General features: G+C 47.5%; 3 protein-coding genes across 6 annotated transcripts; 2 read left to right on the plus strand and 1 right to left on the minus strand.

Annotated features, from left to right (window-relative positions):
• Positions 1 to 59: 59 nt before the first annotated feature.
• LOC109775872 (protein FAR1-RELATED SEQUENCE 5) lies at positions 60 to 8,504 on the plus strand. 2 transcript variants are annotated; one of them, XM_040395328.3, is made up of 8 exons: positions 60 to 342; positions 1,092 to 6,117; positions 6,603 to 6,668; positions 6,764 to 6,847; positions 6,928 to 6,990; positions 7,192 to 7,349; positions 7,931 to 7,998; positions 8,075 to 8,504. In XM_040395328.3, the coding sequence occupies exons 2-6, from the start codon at positions 3,448 to 3,450 to the stop codon at positions 7,198 to 7,200; spliced, it is 2,892 nt and encodes a 963-aa protein (XP_040251262.2). In that variant the 5' UTR covers positions 60 to 342; positions 1,092 to 3,447; the 3' UTR covers positions 7,201 to 7,349; positions 7,931 to 7,998; positions 8,075 to 8,504. The 2 variants fall into 2 exon arrangements, with proteins under 2 accessions (XP_040251262.2, XP_040251263.2); XM_040395329.3 differs by having other exon boundaries at positions 8,087 to 8,504.
• Positions 156 to 1,392, plus strand: LOC141027619 (uncharacterized). The gene is made up of 5 exons (XM_073504708.1): positions 156 to 182; positions 248 to 334; positions 837 to 944; positions 1,092 to 1,220; positions 1,333 to 1,392. The coding sequence occupies exons 1-5, from the start codon at positions 156 to 158 to the stop codon at positions 1,390 to 1,392; spliced, it is 411 nt and encodes a 136-aa protein (XP_073360809.1).
• On the minus strand, positions 8,375 to 15,538 carry LOC109775873 (phosphatidylinositol 4-phosphate 5-kinase 9). 3 transcript variants are annotated; one of them, XM_040395330.3, is made up of 9 exons: positions 14,372 to 15,538; positions 12,413 to 13,762; positions 11,768 to 11,935; positions 11,299 to 11,464; positions 10,851 to 10,961; positions 10,520 to 10,707; positions 10,282 to 10,442; positions 10,001 to 10,175; positions 8,375 to 9,906 (listed from the first exon to the last, which is right to left on the minus strand). In XM_040395330.3, exons 2-9 carry the CDS (start codon positions 13,726 to 13,728, stop codon positions 9,624 to 9,626), a joined length of 2,568 nt encoding a protein of 855 aa, XP_040251264.1. In that variant the 5' UTR covers positions 13,729 to 13,762; positions 14,372 to 15,538; the 3' UTR covers positions 8,375 to 9,623. The 3 variants fall into 3 exon arrangements, with proteins under 3 accessions (XP_040251264.1, XP_020190154.1, XP_020190155.1); XM_020334565.4 differs by having other exon boundaries at positions 14,368 to 15,536; XM_020334566.4 differs by having other exon boundaries at positions 14,364 to 15,536.
• Between the last annotated feature and the right edge of the window lie 5,330 nt (positions 15,539 to 20,868).

Raw genomic sequence — 20,868 nt, forward strand, 5'->3', positions numbered from 1 at the left:
GGGTGAACAAGCGGACGCACGCGAGGTTCCTCGTCACCCACACCCAGGCCGGGCTCATCATCGGGGCGGGCGGCTCCACTGTCGAGGCACGCTCCGGGGCCCGGGTCAGGCTCTCCCGCCACGACCAGCTCCTCCCCGGCACCGACCGCAGGGTCATGCTCGTCTACGGCCTGCTCAGCCAGGTCATGGATGCCATGGATCAGATCAGGTGATTTCATCCTCTCAAGTTGATCATTGGTTCTCGCAGGGTGACCAGGTGTCCGACTCTGAGGCCACAGTAGTGCTGGTGGTGCCTCAGCCCTGCTGCGGCATGCTCATCGGCAAAGGAGGATCTGTTATCAAGTATATATGTTTCCCCCCCTTCTCTTCGTCTTTTAGTTTCATGTGCATCCGTCGGCTTAGCGCACCGCCGATCATGCTACGCTTGCTGCATCTCTGATTAATGAACTGTGCGTGTGTGTTTTGCCCATGTGGGCAATTTATAATAAGAGAACCAAACAGCACCTATATTTGATATGATCAAGAAACTAAACTAAACGGGCCCCCTTGCAAGCATCATCATCATTGTCAAGTTCAGTATCTGGAATAGAAGAGATTCCTCAACATTCATAAATCATAATGCATTTCAACTTATCTTTGGCTCTCATCGATCAACTGTTCCTTGTTGGTTCATTCTCACCCCATCCTTCCACAAGCTGGACAGTTTCTTTTTCAAGAACTGACTGCAATGTCATATAATGTATAAATTATATGTACCAACTAGCAGTACGTATGATCTGTTCATCGAAATTTACTTGCATTCACTATGAAAGGTTTCTTTTCTGTACTTTCTGTAGGAGTTTCATGTCAAGAAACTTGGTAAATTACAGAACATTGGCTCCCTGACTGAAATTATTGCTAGTGGTGCTAAGCCTAACATAAAGGTGTCTTTCATGCATCCTTTGGTAAATAAGTTTGAAATATCTCTTACTGTTCTTTGCATACTGGATGCAAAATTATTTGTGAAGAACATTATTTACTGTTTATGTCCAGTTAACCAAATGGTCTGGGCCTTTGCGCAATCTCAACTTTTTTCTCTTGATTTTTTTCAGCCAAAAACTCCAATGAGATCACCTGTCAACAAGGATGCCCAAGAAGAATCTGTCACGATTGCTGTTGCTGATGAGCATATGGGTGCTGTTATTGGTCGCGGTGGAAGGATTATAAATGAGATCAGCAAGGTATTCTTATTCATCATCACAAACAGTCAAGCAAAACTTTGTTTTTCTACTTGCGCTGCTCATTGCCCTCTGCTCTGGTTAAGTGTCTAACATGAATGAAGTATCTGTACAGTGCCCGGAAATCTTGTTTTTGGACCAACTTGTCTCTCTAGAGGTGTTGCGTACGTCCTAGCTACTAGATGAGTTGTGTTAAGGAAAGATGGTTTTGTTTGGGTTACTGTCGTCCTATATATATGCGGTGCTTAAGTAAAGCAAGTCACTTGCAGCAAGAAGAGGGTAGTAGTAGTGTTCCTTACTCGTGAACACTGTATATGGCACCATGCATGTGGGTCTTCTATGTAAGCTTGCACCAATATAATTGGCAGGCAGAAGGTTCTCTAGTTTGTTAGTCATATATATGATGGGTGGGGTTTGTTTGGGTCATCATGAGATGTGAGGCCTGTTAAAAGTCGTTGGCATGTGCACTAGGAAGGAAGGAACATGCGTGCATGGTGCAGTAAGTATTATTCCTGAATGGTGGTTTAATTGGTGCTGAGGTCTTTTAATTTTTTTTATTTTTTTGGCTTTCCTCTTCTTATCAAACCTGTACATATGTGCAAGGCATTGGATATTTTGGCTGATCATTGAGATTTTGTTTGGAGTTGAGGTGAGCGGAGCATGGATCGACATCTCAGGCAAGGGGGAGTTCATACCCGGGACTCGCGACAGGTAGCGTTTTGCTGTGCTCAGGTTCTTTGGGTGTGTGGGGGAAAGGATGCGTGAGTTTCGTTTGCTGAAGCAGCTGGTCGCCTGTACTGTACCGTATGTAACCTGAGTCAGGTAAATGGATGGACGATGCTGATCAATGCTGCTTGACCAATTTTGCTTGTTAACATTAACATTACATTGGGATCTTGCATGTGTTTGCTGCCTGGACGATGGATGGATGGATGGATGATTTGGGATTTGGGATTTTCAACAAAGCCAAGGTGTTTGATACTAGAATCTTATCTCCCCTGAATGTTGCCTTGCCCTCCTTGATCTTTTTTTGTTGTTGGTTCGATTGAATTTGCAACTTACTTTAGATGATTTATTTTTTCAAAAAATGGGGGATTTAATTTCATCTTTTGGAATTCCTATATGCACTGCCTTCCCACACCACAATTTCATGATATCATGCCCTGTTCTTTCTCTTATCTTGTTCTGATTTTCTGTGTTGCAAAAAGGAAAAGGGGCTTAAATCGCCAATATTTTTTGAATAAACTTATAATGCATGAGAATATGATTTTTTTTTCTGAACAGGGGTGGGAAATTTAAAAAAAACAAAATGGTGTGGCAGTAAATCTCACAAACAAAAAACTATGAAATAAAGAAACAACACAAAGGTTTCTAAAAATTCCAAAGAGGTCCGCAATTGAGAAAAATAAAAGCAATTAGGTCCAAACCGCTCTCGAGTAGAACAAATTTTGTCAGCGCCCTTGGGTCCAGACTACTCCCTCCGTCCTATAATATAAGAGCGTTTTAGGACGGCGGGAGTACTTCGTAAGACCGCTTGGTCCAGCGAGACCTCCACCGCAACAAGCCATGTGCTCCACCCTATAACAACATTATGGCCCTTTGGCACTGATATGACCGGAAGGAATAAACTTGGCCACCTTTTGACTAGAAGGAATGACGGCTCATCGGAGAAGGCCGACAACCTATCAGTACCGTAGCCCTTCCAAATACCCCACCGATGAAGCTTAGGACCCTCGCTGCATCATCTCCTAGTTTTGGCTGGCATAACACATGTATACCGCAGCAAAAGACGAGGATCCCTTTTTTGGGATCAGGGAGCAACTCCACCCTCGTCGGAAGCTAGGATCCAGCAAGGCAAAGCAACGTTAAAACATGCGGCTGCTGAATCTTCCCACACGCCCCCTCCACCACCATCGTGACTAGCATCGACGTGCGCCATCACCACTGTGAGCTTGTTCTGGAACTAGCTGCCACCAGATCCCTCCCCCTCCCCATGTCTCTACCATGGCTGAGCACCCAACGGCATCTCGCCACACAACGTCATAAATCCAAAGACCAGCACGTATGAAGCCGACAATCAACACTAAGGCCCAAACTAATTGTACCACACTTACTATGTGCAAGAACATCCCGAGCTCCCCTTCCCTCCTCGCTCCAGGCGGCAGTGCCGCCGGAGGAGGGGCAAAGACGAGCCGGGGAGAAGGAGAGAGGGGAGGGGAATGAGAGCTCAATGCAAACATGCATTTACAACCAGCAAACAACCAGATCGCCAGGTACGTCTTCCTCCCGGGAAGGCGTATTTTCTCTTCCCATTCACACAGACCGCACCCCGCCGCCCGTCCTCTCCGTTCCCCTTTCCCTCGCCGCGCCGGCGCCGGCGATGAGCTCCCCGGCCGACTCCGGCCACCTCCCAGCCCCCGCTCCTCCACCGCATCACCCCCTCCCCCCCTCCGCCCCAGCACCAGCCTCGAGCCCAGCCACTCACCGCGCCTCCCCGCCAAAACCTAAATACCCAATCGCCACCCCCGCGCCGCCGCCGCCCCCGCCGCCACCACCGGAACCAAATGCCTCGGCCGCCTTCTCCGGAAGCTCCCCCGCGCAGACCACCAGCACCGCCGCGTCCGCCCGCCCGGAGGACCACCAAAGCCCGCCCTCCGGCGATGCCTCCACCAGCGCGGCCATTGCGGCCGCGGCGGCCTCGGCCCGGCCGGAGGAGTGCACGCCGCGGATGGACATGGAGTTCGAGACGGAGCTGCAGGCGTACGACCTCTACCGCCTCTACGCCTTCAAGCTCGGCTTCAACGTCCGCCGCCGCTACACCAACCGCAGCAAGACCTCCGGCGAGGTCACCTCCTGCAAGTTCGCCTGCTCCCGCGAGGGCTTCAAGGACCACAAGCCCGCCGCCGCCATCGCCGGCACCGCCAGGCTCCCCCGCGCCGCGGCCAGGCTCTCCCGCGCCGCCGCCGCCGCCATCCCCGCGCCGGACGGCAGGACCGGCTGCAACGCGCACCTCACCCTCCGCCGCACCAAGCCCGGCGGCAGGTTCCAGGTCTCCGGCTTCCAGCCGCGCCACAACCACCCGCTCTTCGCAGCTCCCCGCGGCCCGCCCAGCCCCTTCCAATCGCCGCCCAATGCCGCTCCGCCACCGGATTTCATTGACGACGATGCCAGTGCCACAGCCAGGGCGGCATGGGCCGAGGGAGAAGGCCCCCTGCGCACCAGGCGGCAGTGGGAGATCAAGTACGGGGAGGCCGCCGCCCTGCTGAACCACCTCCAGCGGCAGTCGCTGGCCGACCCGGCGTTCCACCACGCCGTGCAGCTCGACGTCGAGGACAAGGTGGCGAATGTCTTCTGGGTCGACGCCAAGATGGTTGCCGACTACGCCCACTTCGGCGACGCCGTCGCCTTCGACGTCGTGTCCAGGAACAGCATCAGCCTCCGCCACCTCGCCTCGTTCGTCGGCTGCAACAGCTTCGGCGAGCCTGTCGTCTTCGGGCTGGCACTCATGTACGACGAGACCTGCGAGTCGTTCCGGTGGCTGTTCCAGACGTTCCTGCACGCCATGTCTGGGCGAGCACCCAAGACTTTCATTTCGCATCAGGACACGGTGATAGCAGAGGCCCTGTCCTTGGCGATGCCTGGCACGACGACGGCTCATGCCATATGCGCGTGGCACATAAAGCATGTTGCAAAGGGGAACATACGTCAGCTTTCTAAAGGCGATGCCAATTTCATCGAGGAGTTCAAGGCGTGCGTCGACGGAGAGTATGACGAGGAGGCGGGATTTCTCGCTGCGTGGGATGCTATGGTCAGCAAGTACGAGCTTCGTGACAACGCGTGGCTGCAGAGGTTGTTCGAGAAGAAACACAAGTGGGCTAGGCCCTACGCGAAAGGGATCTTCTCGGCCGGGATGGAAGGCACACGGTTGAACGAGCGCCTGAATTCCGAGGTGCGCGGTCATCTGAGAGCAGAGGTGGACATTGTTCTGTTTTTGAGGCATCTTCAGAAAGTGATCAGCGATAGGCGGCACAGAGAGTTGGAGATGGAATACGGTTCAAGGCTGATGATGCCCTACCTCAAAATCAGAGCCCCCGTTCTGACACAGGCTTCCGATGTCTATACCAGCGTGATCTTTCAGCTTTTCCAGGAAGAATATGAGGAGTTCCAGTCAGCTTACATCGTGAGCCGCGATGAAAGCAGCCCGTGTCGTGAGTATGTCGTCTCGCTTGTGGAGAAGGAGGACCGGCGATACACGGTTTATGGGAACCCTATGGAGCAGACTGTCACATGCTCGTGCGGGAAGTTTGAGACGGTTGGCTTCCTGTGCAGCCATGCTCTCAAGATTCTAGATGTCATGGACATAAAGTATATACCAGATAGATACATTATGAAGCGCTGGACCAAATATGCAAGGCGCTTGACCTCACCGGAGGTTCTGGGGCAAGCCGTTCAAGCAGAGGAATCATTGGAGATTTCTAATCGCTACCAGCACCTGTGCCCCAAGTATGTTAGGCTTGTTGCCCGGGCATCGGAATGTGAGGAGTCCAGCAGAGTACTAGACCAATTTTGGGGAGAACTTGGCGACAAGGTTGAGCAAATCCTGCAGAAACAAACCAGCATTAGCAGCGCACCTGTCACACTACAGCCTGATGTTCAGAATCTTAAGATGGCCTTGTCTTCTATCACGGATGGCACTGAATCAGAAAATGTTGTGGACATTTCAAGCAGGGCAGCAGCAAAAACAGTAGTAAAGAAGAAAGGCCAGAAAAGTAAAAACCATCCAAGAAATTGCGTTGAAAAGGGTCTGACAAAGAAGCAGAAAGTGCACTCTGAGGAACCTGCAGTAGTGCAGTATGGTTTGGCAGATGGTTCTGCCCAGTCTGGAAATGCTATGTTTCAGGTAACCTTGCTATTTTCTTCATTGAGGTCGAGGTATCTGTATCCATTTTAACCATGCAAATTTGAAATGTTATGTTAATTAAACTAATTGCCTAATTGGGATCCATCATGCATAACATTTATTGGCCAAATGCATCGTATTATATGAAGTTATCTGCTGTCCTAGGATTCTCTAAAAAATACTACAAGCAGAGCAACTGTTGAATAAACTTATGCCATGCATCTTATAATTCCTCCTGCTTTCTTGCAGTGACATGCAACAGTAGAGTTTGCATTATTACTTTTAAGTTTCATGAAACTATCGCGGGCATCACGTGAGTGTAAAATTTATGTGTACACCATAAATTTTTAGTTAAGTGTTTGATGAAAATTAGGTGTGCCAGGCCTAAGAATCTTAGTTTCTAGCCTTTTGCATTTATTTCATATCATACTCTCAATGTTAGTGCCTCTTAGTGCAACCAGTATTCTAACATTTGCAACACGCAGGGCTTGGAGGCTGCTCCTAACTTGTCCAAAATGGGTAGCCAAACTCCAACCTATATACCTTACATGGTATGAATTTATGATCTCTGAAGTGCCTCCCTAAAATAATTTACGTTCTCTTGGTCATGTTGTATCAAATATTTATCTACTCCTCTTTGATCCAGGGGACTGACTTTTTAAATCCCATGGCCATGGGGACACTCAACTATGAAGAGATGCACCGTGGCGCAAGTCTGGGGCTCACTCTGGTATTAAGACCACTTTGGATTGAACACTTGCACGTACATTTCTGGCCAGTGTAATGATCATTGAAATTTTGTTCCTGCAGTTACCTTCTCAGGACCCAGGCTTTGTCGCCTGTCACACTTCTCAGGCGTCAAGTGACAGCCAGGTAAGATGTTAGCACAATATGTCTAAAATAAATTATAAACAGATATGCAGTTACCTCTTTACCCTGCTATGTTTCTTTCTTTCCTTTGTGTAAAGGTTTTGTTATATTCTGTATTTTTTAATTGTGTCGCCACTTTCTCCAACAATGAGCTCTTAGGCCCAAAATCAGCTGAGTTCACTAATCTGCATTCTTCATCTGCAGGCCTTGTAGAAATCAATGTCTACTTGAAGGCTCTCTCTTTGGAGCACAATCAAATGAGAGGCTTCTTATGATGTCCACGCAAAAAAAAAAGGCTTCTTATGATGTCCACAACTGTATATGGAAATGAGAAGCTGCACAGGTGGACTTGTACCAAACTGGTATGTCCAGTAAAGCATTTCACTTGCCACTGTGGTCACTCTCTTGTTACTAGCAACCTGGGCGCTTTGTATTTATTTTAGTGCGCAAGTTGGTACTTGTTGTCCATGTGCTGAGTGCATTTAACCAGTGGTATGGTTCAGTTGTGAAACCATCCTTTTTTATTTAGTTTTTTGGGTATGAATTGTGGAAGACTGATATGATCTGTTTCACCGCCTCAACTTTTTTCTTTCGATTTTCTTCATCTTAATACACCCATGAGATCACCTGATAACAATTTTGTTCAACAGTCTTTCACTACTGCAATTGCTGATGAGCATATAAGACAGGGTGCTCCTGTTTGTACTCTACTTGGTAGCGCTGGGACGTGGTACGGCATAGATGGTTTATTCAAAAGATATATGATTTTAGTAGAGTTTGTGCCATTTGTATCATGCCTGTGCATTACTAAACTAAGTTACAGTGAGAACCTGGGAAGAGTGTTGTGTTCCTTCTGAGCATTGGATGCTTGTAGCTTTCCTTTTGTTGTCAAGATATGTCATTGTATATTTTTCCTGGTTGTCGAAAATGCCTTCATGTGCAGGTTAGTGGTGTGTGGATTAAGATTTCAGCCAGGGGTGTCTTTGACTTAATAGCTGGGGCATGCGACAGGTACTCTACATATGCTTTTGAAATCTTTTGTCCGTTGATGATTCAGTTGTGAAATCTCTTTACTGGATGTTTGTAGAATTGGTCACAGGAAAATATGATCGCCTGGACATTAGAAGCAATTCGTGATGCAGAAATTAGAGGATTGCAGCCGGCTGCGATGGTGGATAAAGTTTTCTGAATGGAAGAGCAAAGTGAATTCCAACTCTTTTGAAGCAAAATGGATTTAGTTGGATGAAGATTGGAGATGGCGTGTAACCTACTTACACATGGATGGTATGCTCGTCATCTTGCATGCATCTTGTATGCGGTATAGCTCTCTGGTGTTTGTATGTAGTGGTACTAGTATGCAATGCATGATAGAAAAGTAGAAATCAGAATTCAAACTGAGTAAGCTTTATTCCATCTTATCAATACAGTATGAGTATGGTGGCAACAAATATTAACATGCATGCATGTAAAGGATGGTTGATCTGATCTACACAACACAGGCGTAGTCACCATTTTTATTCCTCTCTGTTACCAGCTTAATTTCTGCTTATATATGATGCTCAGTGGCCATGCTCGCCGCCATAGCCACCTCCACCTCCACTGCCATAACCATAGCCTCCGCCGCTTCCATGCCCAAAACCACCACTGCCGCCGCCTCCACCTCCCCCTCCACCGCCGCCTCCTCCACCGCCACCGTTCATGCCACCGCCTGACCCATAGCCTTCTCCATACCCAGACCCAGACCCATAGCCACCGCCACTGCCATAGCCGGATCCACCGCCACCTCCTCCTCCACTACCTCCCCCACCACCTTGACCGCCAGCACCGTAACCCGAGCCATAACCACTGCCATAACCGGAGCCGTACCCTGAGCCCATGCCACCACTACCTCCACCACCACCACCACCATGGCCACTGCCGCCACCACCACCAGTGCTGCCGCCATAGCCGTAACCGGCTCCATAGCCGGAACCGTAGCCATAACCATGACCGGCGCTTCCACCGCCTTCTCCTCCACCTCCACCACCGCCGTAGCCACCTCCTCCAACGCCAATGCCGGTTACAGCGACCGGGGCTCTTGCGGCGGCAATGAGGTGGGTGCCAGTGAGCAGGATCAAGAGAGCGGCGAGAGCTAGAGCCTGCTTGCTGGTGGTGGCCATTGTGAGTGATTATGTTTTGGTGTTGTGATCGGCTCGAGACATGGATACAATTTATAGGCGAGTCGGGGAGTGGTCACTTCCATTGGCATTCGACACGAGTGATATGAGATAGAGTATCAATCATGGGTTCATGTCATCATCTCACCTAATTAACCCCACTAGCTAAGCTCCTGTTCACAACAAAAAGAAGCCAATAGCAGATGACAGATGTATGGATGGGTTTGGGTAACAGGCACACACGTGTCACATCTATGTATAGTGGGGTGGCAGAAAACCCAAACCACATCCATGCATAAGCATAATGGAGCACTCACTGTTTTGTCAATGCTTCTTTTTGACAAAATACACACATTGCTTTCGCTTCCAACCATCTCAAACCACACACATGAACGGCAATGTAGCAAGCAGAACACATTTCCTTTTGATCTTTTTGTTACATTTTTTCTTGCTGGGGACAAGGAAGGAAAGATGAATGAATTATTGGTTGGGTGCGTTTTCCGGGAAGACGGTGCGGATGAAGTTGAGGAAGCGCTCCGAGTAGAACCGGGGCTCCACGACCGATATCGACAGGGGGTTATACTTGACGGACTTGTAGGCGTGCTCGACCTTCTTCCTCATGCTGTACTCCTGCAGGATGTCGATGATCCCTATGTAGAGCACCACATCATAAACCTGACGGAGCGATTTTCCGCCGTCTTTCTCTTGTTTCTCTTGTTTCTCTGCTCTTGCCGGCATGTTCACCCCTAGCTGGATCTGAAGCCTATCCGGTTTAACAACAAATTCAGTCATTCCAGACCATCATACATTAGCATTGGAAGAACATGTGAACTGACCAACAGTAACAGAATATCAACCTTGCTGTGCCTGGAAGCAGGAGATCCACTTCCTCGTAACAAGCGGACGACGATCGCAGGCGGCTCCCTCTTATGTGAGGGCCGACAGCGACTTTACCTTCTTGGTTGCTGCCTCGCTGCACCAAAACCAGCCCTTCGCGGTAGTCGTTATAGGCAGAATCATCCTCCATGGCATCTGCAATACCCCGTCGTCACATGAGCAAGCAAAAAATTGGTATTCCAAATGGGTGAATCGGACAACTTATTCAGAGGAATGGAGATACAGTTTCATGCTTAATTACCTTGTTCCGAAAGAACGGCTAGTTTATTATCTTGCAAAATGGTTTCAGGCAACGACCCTCCTCTTACAAGGCTTTGACGAGCCCGGTAATGGAAGCCAAGAAGCAAGCTGTAGTCCATTATGCCCTGATTCTTCAGAAACTCGCTGTCGATCTCAATCTGCCTACACATAATAAGAAGAGAACATGGAAAACTGGTCATGAGGATAAGCTGCTTTTTTTTCAGAGAGAACGTGCTTACTTGAGCAAAGCATCCCGCCAAGAAGGCTCGAGATAGAATGAGTAGTTCAGATCCAAGTCTTTCAGCGTCGTGTTCTCGTCGATTTTAACCTTGTCGGTAGATCTGCCTAAGGATGAACCTTTCAAATCGAATCTTTGATGGATTCTAAGTTCTGTGCAGAACATGTTGCCCATCACTACAAATCTAAACTGCAGATACAAACAAACAATAAAACCAACAGTTAAATATCAACTAGTAAAATAGAATTATCAGATATGACAACTAAATCCTTTTTTATGGCAATATCTGTAACCTTTTTAATTGAGCAACAACAGTCGTTTACTGGCATTACCTTTTGCCCGCTGGAAGGTTTCACCCGGTGGAGGCCAAAAAATTTAGTCACGAGTGTGTTATCATAAGTATGGACATGGCGGTAATAGTCTCGAAGCATACGCAAAAGGACCTACAAGCAAATATCATGTCAGGAAAATCCAAGTTGCACAAATGATTCAGTATGAATCATAAGTGAACTAGGAAACTAGCTCAGAAATATATCTTCCTTATGACAACATTTTCTTTTTCGTGTTAGGCCAGATGAGCAATCACCAGATAATTGGAAACATCAGATTCTTATCAAGTGCTGGGATTTCCCGCGGTCATAAAACAAATAGACCTGGATCCAATCGTCTGGTCTATGTCAGTTTACCAGACTATACCACCAAGTTACCAACATATATTGTCAATTAGCATGAATAGTTGCACTGGTTATCATAAAATCATCGAGTAGAAACAGCAGAAACCTGCACTTCAGATTTCCGAAGAGTCTTGATCATGAAGCGGTCATCTTGCGATAAGAAAAACATACTTCCACTCTTTCCAGGAGAAGACAACTCCCTAAGTGCATCACTTCCAGAAATGGAAATCATGTAATCTGCTGTATCAAGCTTGAACATCTCCCTCAAATTTCTGTATAGTAATCAAACACAAACCAGAAATTAGTCCTGTTATTATGCTCTAAAATAGAAAACAGTATTGAGTATTTCTTCTCAGAAAAAACAAACAGTACCTGAAGCTGAAGTAGTAGACAGGAAACAGATTCAGAGTTTATAATTAAGCAATCAATAGTACTATCATAGAAGAAAAGATTCAGAGTTTATAAGCTGTTGAACTTTCCAAGTTACTCCTGGATATAAATATACTTGGATTCTTCCTTGTCATTCTACATGTATACTCCACTTAAAGTAAAACTGGGACAGAAGCACAACAAACCTGAAGACCACTGGACAGTAATCCTTCCACTTAAAATCGACAGCACGGTGTGCGGGAGTAAGCCGTGTTCCTTTTGTGGGGAAGTTCATCCAGAAGCTAGCCTTGGGGCCGAAATCGGAGGCTTGCACCTCACGCCTCTGAATCGGAGTAATCTTTCCGACCGTGTACCTGAGTGAGTAGGATAATCACATATATAACGACCTTTTACTGATCACGAGAAACTAAATCAGTAAGGTATTCAATGTTGGGTGTCGGTAAAAGGAAAAAAGGAACAATTTGCTGCCAGTTTCTATCTATAGCATAATGATGGTGCCTTTTAACTTGAGGGCACGAAAAGCAGCCATCTTTCCATGACTCGGAAAATTCAGAGCTACTTTGGTCAATGAAAGTAGATGAACAAGTTTGGTGCTCTTATATATGGGCATGGTATGTTGGCAACTTGCTATATGTATGTATGTCACAATCCTCTGTTCCGCATATATATGTGGGTTAAAGGCAGTGGACAATATATGCACTGATATCATAACATTCCATATATATAAGTACAATGGGACAACTAGTAGAACTAACAATGCAGAGAAGGAATTAAGCTGTTGAAAATTCAGATTAGGCAGATGCCTTTGAAATATATATGTGCATTATTACCTGATTCCAAGCTGTAGGCAGAGCATCAGGTCATAGCTCCTGTGTCCTTTGATTATCATCTCCCCGGGCCTTTTGACATCCTTTGCCGCCCTGCTCTGTCGACGGCTCAGTTTCTTGGATGAATCTTCCAGGCAGCTCTTGTTCAGCACGACCTCGCTGATGAGAACGCCCTGCGCATACTCCCTTTCGAGTATCGGCAGGCTAGAACAACCAGCCATGTTTTGGTCAGACCCTTGTTGTGTTTGTGGTTCAGAACCTGCACCGCTTGGCTCATGAGCGCCGATGATCTTGTCGATGGCCACTCCGATGCTCCAGCGCCTCTGCAGAGACGGCTTCTTTACCGGAGGCCGCTCGAAGCTCAGGTTTCTCCAGGACTTCTTAAGATCTGCTGGTGCAGCAGCAGGCTCTTGATTCGTGTCAAAGGAAGAAGAGGAGGTGCGCTGCTGCTGAAGGACATTTGTTGAGATGTCATCGGGCAGCACGCCCCTGTTCCTCAGATCGTCGATGTAGAGCTGGTGAGCAGCAGGAACCCTGCAACTCTTAGGATAGAATGTGCCCTTTCCATCCTTGAATCCTCTGGTCCACGTCCCGAGGTAGCACCCGCCGTCCTCCCAGGTGTAGAGCCCGTAGCCGTGCATGGCGCCGTCGAGCCAGTTCCCCTGAAAAGAGTCCCCGGTGGCGCTCCATGTGAGCACCCCTTTGCCGAACATGGTGCCGTTCCTCATGGTGCCGACGTAGCTGTTGCCGTCGGCCCAGGTGTACCTGCCATGGCCCTCCATCTGGCCCTGCACCCAGGAGCCCTCGAATGTGTCCCCGTTGGGGTAGGTCTGGCGCCCGTGGCCGTGCTTGCGGTCCAGCTTCCACTGCCCCTTGTAGGATGATGATGATGAAGAGGAGGTGGTGCTGGTGCAGGGGCCGGCGACGTAGGTCCCCTCGCCGTCCATGAACCCGGCGGAGTAGTCGCCCTCGTAGACGGCGCCGGAGGGCCAGAGGGTTCTGCCGTGGCCGTGCCTCGCGCCTCTCTTCCAGCCGCCCTCGTACACGCAGCAGCTGCCGCCGGCCCAGACGTAGCGGCCCGTGCCCTCGGGCACCTGCCGCGAATGTGATGATGATGATGATAGCGTGCCGGAGTAGACGTCGCCATTGGGTAGCGTCATCTCTCCTCTGACGCTGAGGCCTGCTGCTGCTGCTGCTGCTGCTGCTGCTGTTGAGTTTGCTCTGAAGAAGCTGGGAGCAGGAGCAGCGTTGGGGTGGTAGTTTTGGTCTGCTGTTGCTGCCTGAAGAAGGTGGTTGCTGGAAGCAGCAGGGGCTGCCATGCTCTCATACGATACGTACTAGTGGTGCCCTTTGCTGTACATAAATGAAGATGAAAGACACATTCCATTCCATGAGAGTTATATACACGACATGAAACAGGAGGAGCGGCAGAGGATACATGACAAGACAAGAGAAGAAGGACAGAGCAGCCGAGCAGCCTGTCAGGGTGATGTGGATAAAAAATCAACAAGCAAGCAAGCAAGCTAGGTAGAGTGAGCATTTTTTATTTTATTTTTTGAGCTGAAGAGTTTTGATTATTAGTAGTAGCGTGTCTGTGGTAATTAAAAAAGAAAACCCAATAATAACACAGAGTGAGCAGAGCAGAGCAGAAGGAAGGTAGCACAAGATGAAGATGAAAGAAAGAAACAGTTCCAGAGCAGCAGCTGGTGGTTATGATTTGCAGCCATCCTAAATCAAGAGCTGAGAGGTAGAGTGTGATTAGTTGTCCTAATGTGCACAATTTGGATTAGATTATACAGTATTGGATTGGAGAAGGAAACACAGAAGAAATGCAAGGGATCTCTCTCTCTCTCTCAAGAGAGAAGGAGAAACGCCATCCCATCCATCCCATCCAACTAGAAGGGAAGGGAAGGGACATGAGGAACTGAAGAAGGGGAATGAAGAGGAAACGTACCTACCTACCATACATACAGCCAGCCACGGGAGGAAGAAGGAAGAGCGACAGACGGGGAATGTGACGGCAGCCGGCGTGGGAACGGCAGCCTTCTTCCTTCCTTGCTTGCTTGCTTGCTTCTGTGCTATGCTCTGCTCTTCTCTTCTCTTATATATGCTGTGAAGAAGAAGAAGAATAGAAGAAGAAGAAGAAGAAGAAGAAGAAGAAGAAGAAATAAAAGGACAAGCAGCTCAGCTCAGATGAGGTCGACGGCCAACGAGCGTGACAAGACTAATAATTCCCTACCTCCAACAAAATCTTTTCTTGTTATCAATTTAATTTACTTACTTATATATTATTACACTACCTTTGTTTGTTTCAACTACTAAAACACTTATTCTTTTCAAGGAAGGGAGGGAGGGAGGGAGGGAGCATTATTAAAGCAGCAACCGCTCGATGGATCCATCTGCACATGCACATGCCAAAAAACAAAAAATAATAAAGCAGGGCAGAGGGGCTCACTTCCACGTGGCGCCCATGTGACCACCTGCCAGGCCAGGGCCACCCTCTTGTCTTTCTTCACGTGTGGATGTGTGTCCTGGCTATACACCTCTGCACATTTCTTTTCTTTCACACGCTCACCAAGAGCGTCCACAGCCGCGGACAATTACAATCCATGCAAATAAAATTCTACATACATGCATCACGCTAGCCACTACGCTTTATTGTCGGAGATGTCCATGACCTTCATGCCGGGCGCTGGGTAGATGGGCGCGTAGGAGGGCTCCAACTCCTCCTTATCAATATACACGAGCATCCGTCAATAGCCGTGGTGTGCTCCGCCCCCGCCTCTTGCAGGTGATGGGGTTGGCCTCTGCCTCCGACCGGAGGGAATCGATGATTGCCTATATATTGCTCCACCTGTAGATCCGCGTCCTCCCCGTCATGCTCCTCCTTCTCCGAATCCACTGTGTTCAGAGTCTCGCGGCGGTTCGGGCTTCACGCCCGTGTATCCACCTTTTGCATTTGCATGCATCCAACCCACGCTCGAGTAGAATAGAATATATTCCGCCTGTCTCTCTGTCTATTCCTAACTAGTTGTATAACAGATCAGGGGAGAAAAAAGATCAAGGAAGCTTTGGACGACCGATCCATGACACTGCGTACGTATGACCTCAACTGCGACTAAAATATCTTATTAGGGCAGCAGTTTGAGAAAAATAGGTAGTAAGTCCCATGTGCCATCCACTAAAGGAAAAAGAAAACACCTAGCCGCTTTACCCGGCTAACGCAGCTGCTATCCTCGATCCAAAATCCTCTTCCCTTACCCATGTGTGTGATCTTGTTTAAATGTGTTGATCATTTGTTTTGTGAATCCATGATTTTGTCTCTGATTTTGTTTATCTTATTAGTAGGGGCTCCAGAAGTATCTTGAATAAAGAAAATTAAAAAAAAAACATGTCCTCCTTTTGTCTTGTAATGGAAAAAAGAAGAAAGAATGGATGTGAATGTGCCTCTACAAAATTCACTTACAAGCTACTCATACCTGAATGTAATTGCACATTGTTTAGTGCCACCTAATTCATGCTTATTTCTATCCATTTCTGAAAATTAATATCATTCTTTTTATTCCATTGTACAATAAATTATGATATACTCCCTCCGTTTCTAAATATTTGTCTTTCTAGAGATTTCAACAAGTGACTACATATATACGGAGCAAAATGAGTGAATCTACACTCTAAAATATGTCTATATACATCCGTATGTGGTAGTCCATTTGAAATCTCTAAAAATACAAATATTTAGGAACGGAGGGAGTATATGTGTTGAAATGCTAAAATGTGGTATATATGTGCTGAAAAAAATGTTGAATTATACATGCTGAAATATTGTGTTTATGCGGAAATGCTGAAAAATACACGGTGACCGAGATGGGAGGTACTACCCGAACCCGGCCGGGTACGTGTATGAGAATAGTTTGAAACCCAAGGTGCGGGTACAGGTATAAGTTTGAGCGAAAAATATTGAGACATTACAGGTTTAGGCGAAAAATATTGAGACGGTACGGGTTTGGGCGACCATTAATTACCCACACCCGAACCTGGCGAGTGCCATGTATCTCCCCTTTCCTTTGGTCTGATGCAACTACTACGATACAACACATGCCCTACTTTACTTTTAGTTTCTTTCTTTACCGGCTGGGTGGCATGCCATGTCAACCAACTTTGTAACAGGAAAAGAAAAACAATCAATCATTCATACTGCATATTGGGAGTGTACACACACATATAATATCTAACTTATTTGGCTTTTGTGAACCCTTTTCTTCTTAATTATCCAAAGATTTAGGTAACATATAGATGGATCGATGGATAGTGGTCTATCTTTTTCACGCGCTTGGCCGAAAGATGCATCATGCAAGGATCCACTGAGTGTCTACTGCAACTAGTTTTGCCGGCTCCGACAAGGGAGGACAGATGATAGCGGCGCGCCTTCAGCCCGATTCAGTGCTTGTAGTTGTAGTCGTGCTAGATGGTCTACGGATCTGAATGCAATTTTTATTATTTTTAGTGTTCGTTGTAGTACCATGATTGAATATGAATAAATTAGAAGTTTTCCCAAAAAGCATCCATACACGTACTACACACCCACGCTAGCTAGCTTAATCCCTACAGTCTTGCTAAGTCTTGGTTGATTAAGACTTCGTTAAGTCTCAATCGATGCTATATCCGTGAGATCTTACATTGAGATTCGTGCAAAAAATTCTTTTTAGAATTATTTTCTCTCTTACATGTTATGTCATTTGACTTCTTGGTTAAATCTGAGTGCCACACCCTAATCCCTAAGAGCATCTCTAGCTGCCTCATTTGTAAAAATAACACATCTACCACACACACCAAGATTTAAAACATGCATGCACATACGTTTGCTAAAAATACAATTTAATTATAATTCATTAATGGATCGATCGCAGCAAATCAAGCAAAGTTCACGCCGGACCGGCCAAGCTGCTCCTGGCTGCCACCTGTACATGGTAGTACGTAACTAGCAAATTCACATGTAGAGCTAGAATAGAATATATTCGCTGCCTACCTCCATTGCTGCGATCTGTAACAGCAGAAAGACACGAAGAACTTTTGCTTTGATCAACCCATATAATAGCTAGCTAGCTAGGTATATTTCTCCTTCCCTTTCCATGCAATTACACCCCACCATACACCTACGCTACTTTACTTTATTTATATACTGGTTGCCAACTACCTGAACATAACTAATCAACTAACCACTCAAATTTCCACAAAAAACGAACTACTCAATTTTAATTGCCTTGTCAGAAAACTAAACCAAACCAATCAACATGCGGACGTCATAATAATGGTACATATACAATCGGACTTTCTTTCTTTTAAGAAAAAATCTTATCAACAAGCTACATATATAGTCTGATATAGGTGTATCTTTTGCATGCAGGCGATTGAGCAAATCAATAAAGCTATATAAGCCAGAACAGTAACCTTCACAGCCAGGATGCATATGAAGAAGAGGTGCCGCCACCACCACCAACTCAACAAGAAGAAGAGACATCTCTGCTTTGCTCTAATATAATTCAGCCTGCTTGTGTTTTATATATGTCTTGCTGTTGATGGCTGTCAGCTCGGTGGTTTTTTTTAGAAAAGGAGGATGACCCCCGGCCTCTGCATTTGAGAGATGCATACGGTCACTTTATTGATTATTCTTGAGGACCTTATAAAGTATTAACACAATGTGTCCGAATCCACCATCTTGGCAACATATGCCGCTACTCCTATCTAAATGATGAAGGGGTGCTAGCTGGGCCACTACCCAAACCACTCATCTAAGCCTAACATTAAAAGCCGGAAGCCGAAACACTCATTCGGAAGCCCCAGCCGAGCCACATACCGGGTCTGGGGCACAATCCGGTCAGACGCACTCGTGTGTCGTCGCCGCCATCTTCCACAGGTCCGTCTTCAGATCATATTGAGGCTTCTACCTTGTCTGGCCACTCTGCCATCAACGTCACCATGACGCCAGACAGCAACCTCCTCCTGCGCGAGTCCATCTCCGTGCATCGGACGCCGAGCCTCCACAACGCCATGCCGCCGATATCCGCCGCCATCATTGTGTGAGATGAAGCACCGCTCCACCATCCCCCCAGCCAGCACTTACTCCAAAACGATGCCCCCAGAAGGGAAAGCGATAAAACGCCATCATCGTCTGATCCGGAAGACCCAGATCTAGGGTTTCCCCCGGAGCATCTCGAGCCTGATGACGCAGACTGCAACGACGATGCCTCGACAAGGGAACGGCATCCAAGACGCTGCCATCGTCCGTCATGACCGTAGTCGGCGCGATTTTCATCGGCAATTGCTCCACCAGACGTGCGCCGCCGACGTCGCTGGTCCCTGCAACCGGAGCAAACTCCAAAACAATGCCCTAAAGAGGGACTACGACGCAAAAGCGCCGCCATCGCTCGATCCCAAGGAGATCTAGGGTTTCCCCCGGAGTTGCCCGCGCTGTCAAGGGCCAGACAAGGGTAGAATCCCGCGGATCTGCCCAGCTGCCGACGAGTCGCACCCACCACCGTGCCGACGGCAGACCAGCGATCAAGGCCCACGCTTGGGCATAGATCCGGCCGCGCCGCCGCGAACCGATCCGGTCACGCCGCTGCCGTCCCTGGCGGCCGTGACGCACCAGATCGCGAGGCCTCCTGCCACGGGGAAGCGACGTCGCCGAGGCGCCGCCACCACCCGCCGTGGCGTCCGGCCCGCCCGCCACGCTCCGGCCCGGGGGCGCCGGCCCGCGCCAGCCCCACCCAAGCGAGAGGGCCCGAGTCCCCGCCGCCGCCGGCGACGGCAAGGCTTCGCCTGGCCGCGCCCTTGGGCGGCGGCGAGGGAGGAGGAGGAGGAGTGGGGGAGGTCCGGCCGACGGGATCTGGGGGCCTCCCGGTCGCCCACGCGGGGGGCACCCGGTCAGCTCGGTGGCTAGTGGTCGAACGTGACAAGGCAATTCGCTCCCTCGAACAAAATCTCTTTTGTTTATGTATTTACTTTTAATTTGTTTATCAAAGCAGCAACTGGTTGATCGATCCATATGCACATGACAAAAAGCAAAACAAAAATAATTTGGAGAGAAGAGAAGCCATGTGACTGCCAGGGCCTTTATGCATGCAGCAGGGCCAGGCGCAATCCAATCCATCCCATATACGTTTGGCGTAAATTAATTAATGGCAAATAAATTAAACGACGCCTGCAAGTCCCATTTATTTAGGTTTTTGCTAGCTCGAAAAGAACTTTATTGAACTGTGACCATAAGTGAGCGAGCTTAAACGGGATCCGGTTTATAGGCCTACTGGCCCTGGCCGTTTATTCCGACATGTGTAGTACGTTACCTATATATGTACGTATAGGTAGGAGCAACGTATCCAAGTGAGTGATGAGCTCCTGGCTCCAGCATACATCGATCAATACATGTTTCCTGCTACCCTGAATTGATCTTCTCCCACCCACGAATATCTATACATCAATACATGCGTCCAGACCTACATACACAACTCAATCAACTGATACAAGTACAAAAGTACTCCCTCCGTTCCAAAATAGATGACCCAACTTTGTACTCCCTCCGGTCCTTTTTACTCCGCGTATAAGAATTGTCTGAAGTCACGCTTCATAAAGTTTGACCATATTTATATGAAAAAAATATTAATATCTACAATACTAAATTTATACAATATGAAAACTAAAATCATGACGCATCTAATGTTGTTGATTTTCACATTCTGAATGTTGATATTTTTCTCTATAAATTTAGTCAAAGTTATGGGGTTTGACTTCAGACAAACCTTATATGCGAACTAAAAAGGCCCGGAGGAAGTACTAAAGTTAGTACAAAGTTGAGCCATCTATTTTGGAACGGAGGGAGTAACTATGGTTGTAGACTTGTAGTAGTAACTGGGCCGGCCGGTAGCCACCTTTTGAACACACGGTCTGAGTAGCCGACCTGAGTAGAGTAGAACATGCATATTCCATCTGCATTTCTGTCTGTTCCTACTTCCTAGTTGTATAACAGATCAGGGAAAACAAAAGGATCAAGGAAGCTTAATTTGGACGACCGATCGGCCTGATACAACCTACTACGACGCAACACACATGCACTACTTTACTTTACTTTCTTTTTTTCCTTTGAGGATTTTGTTTACTTTACAGGCTGGGTGCCATCTGCCAACGAACTTAATTTGCAACATGAAAAATTAGAAAACCAATCAATCATTCATGCTGCATATTGGGAGTGTACACATGTATGTATAATCTGACTTGCATGACTTTTGTGAACCCTTTTCTTCTTATGAAGAAGATTTGCGTAACATATGGATGGATCGATAGTGGTCTATCTTTTTCAGGCGCTCGGCCGAAAGATGCACCATGCATGGACGGATCCATACATGTACAGACGACCACTAGCTAAGCTTAATCCCCAATTGCAAAATGGAAAAGAGAAGAAG

The sequence above is a fragment of the Aegilops tauschii genome, chromosome 7 (genome assembly GCF_002575655.3).
Source record: "Aegilops tauschii subsp. strangulata cultivar AL8/78 chromosome 7, Aet v6.0, whole genome shotgun sequence".
Classification (NCBI taxonomy): Eukaryota; Viridiplantae; Streptophyta; class Magnoliopsida; order Poales; family Poaceae; genus Aegilops; species Aegilops tauschii.

Excerpts from the sequence above, each read along its gene's own strand:
- LOC141027619 (XM_073504708.1), top strand. The coding sequence starts at position 156 with ATGCTCGTCTACGGCCTGCTCAGCCAG. Across the intron at positions 183-247 it reads TCTACGGCCTGCTCAGCCAG|GGTGACCAGGTGTCCGACTC; the intron begins GTCATGGATGCC and ends TGGTTCTCGCAG. Across the intron at positions 1,221-1,332 it reads TTATAAATGAGATCAGCAAG|TGCCCGGAAATCTTGTTTTT; the intron begins GTATTCTTATTC and ends GTATCTGTACAG.
- LOC109775872 (XM_040395328.3), top strand. The coding sequence starts at position 3,448 with ATGCAAACATGCATTTACAACCAGCAAACAACCAGATCGCCAGGTACG. Across the intron at positions 6,118-6,602 it reads CTGGAAATGCTATGTTTCAG|GGCTTGGAGGCTGCTCCTAA; the intron begins GTAACCTTGCTA and ends TGCAACACGCAG. Across the intron at positions 6,669-6,763 it reads CAACCTATATACCTTACATG|GGGACTGACTTTTTAAATCC; the intron begins GTATGAATTTAT and ends TCTTTGATCCAG.
- LOC109775873 (XM_040395330.3), bottom strand. The coding sequence starts at position 13,728 with ATGGCAGCCCCTGCTGCTTCCAGCAACCACCTTCTTCAGGCAGCAACA. Across the intron at positions 11,936-12,412 it reads TGCCTACAGCTTGGAATCAG|GTACACGGTCGGAAAGATTA; the intron begins GTAATAATGCAC and ends CTACTCACTCAG. Across the intron at positions 11,465-11,767 it reads TACTGTCCAGTGGTCTTCAG|AAATTTGAGGGAGATGTTCA; the intron begins GTTTGTTGTGCT and ends ATTACTATACAG.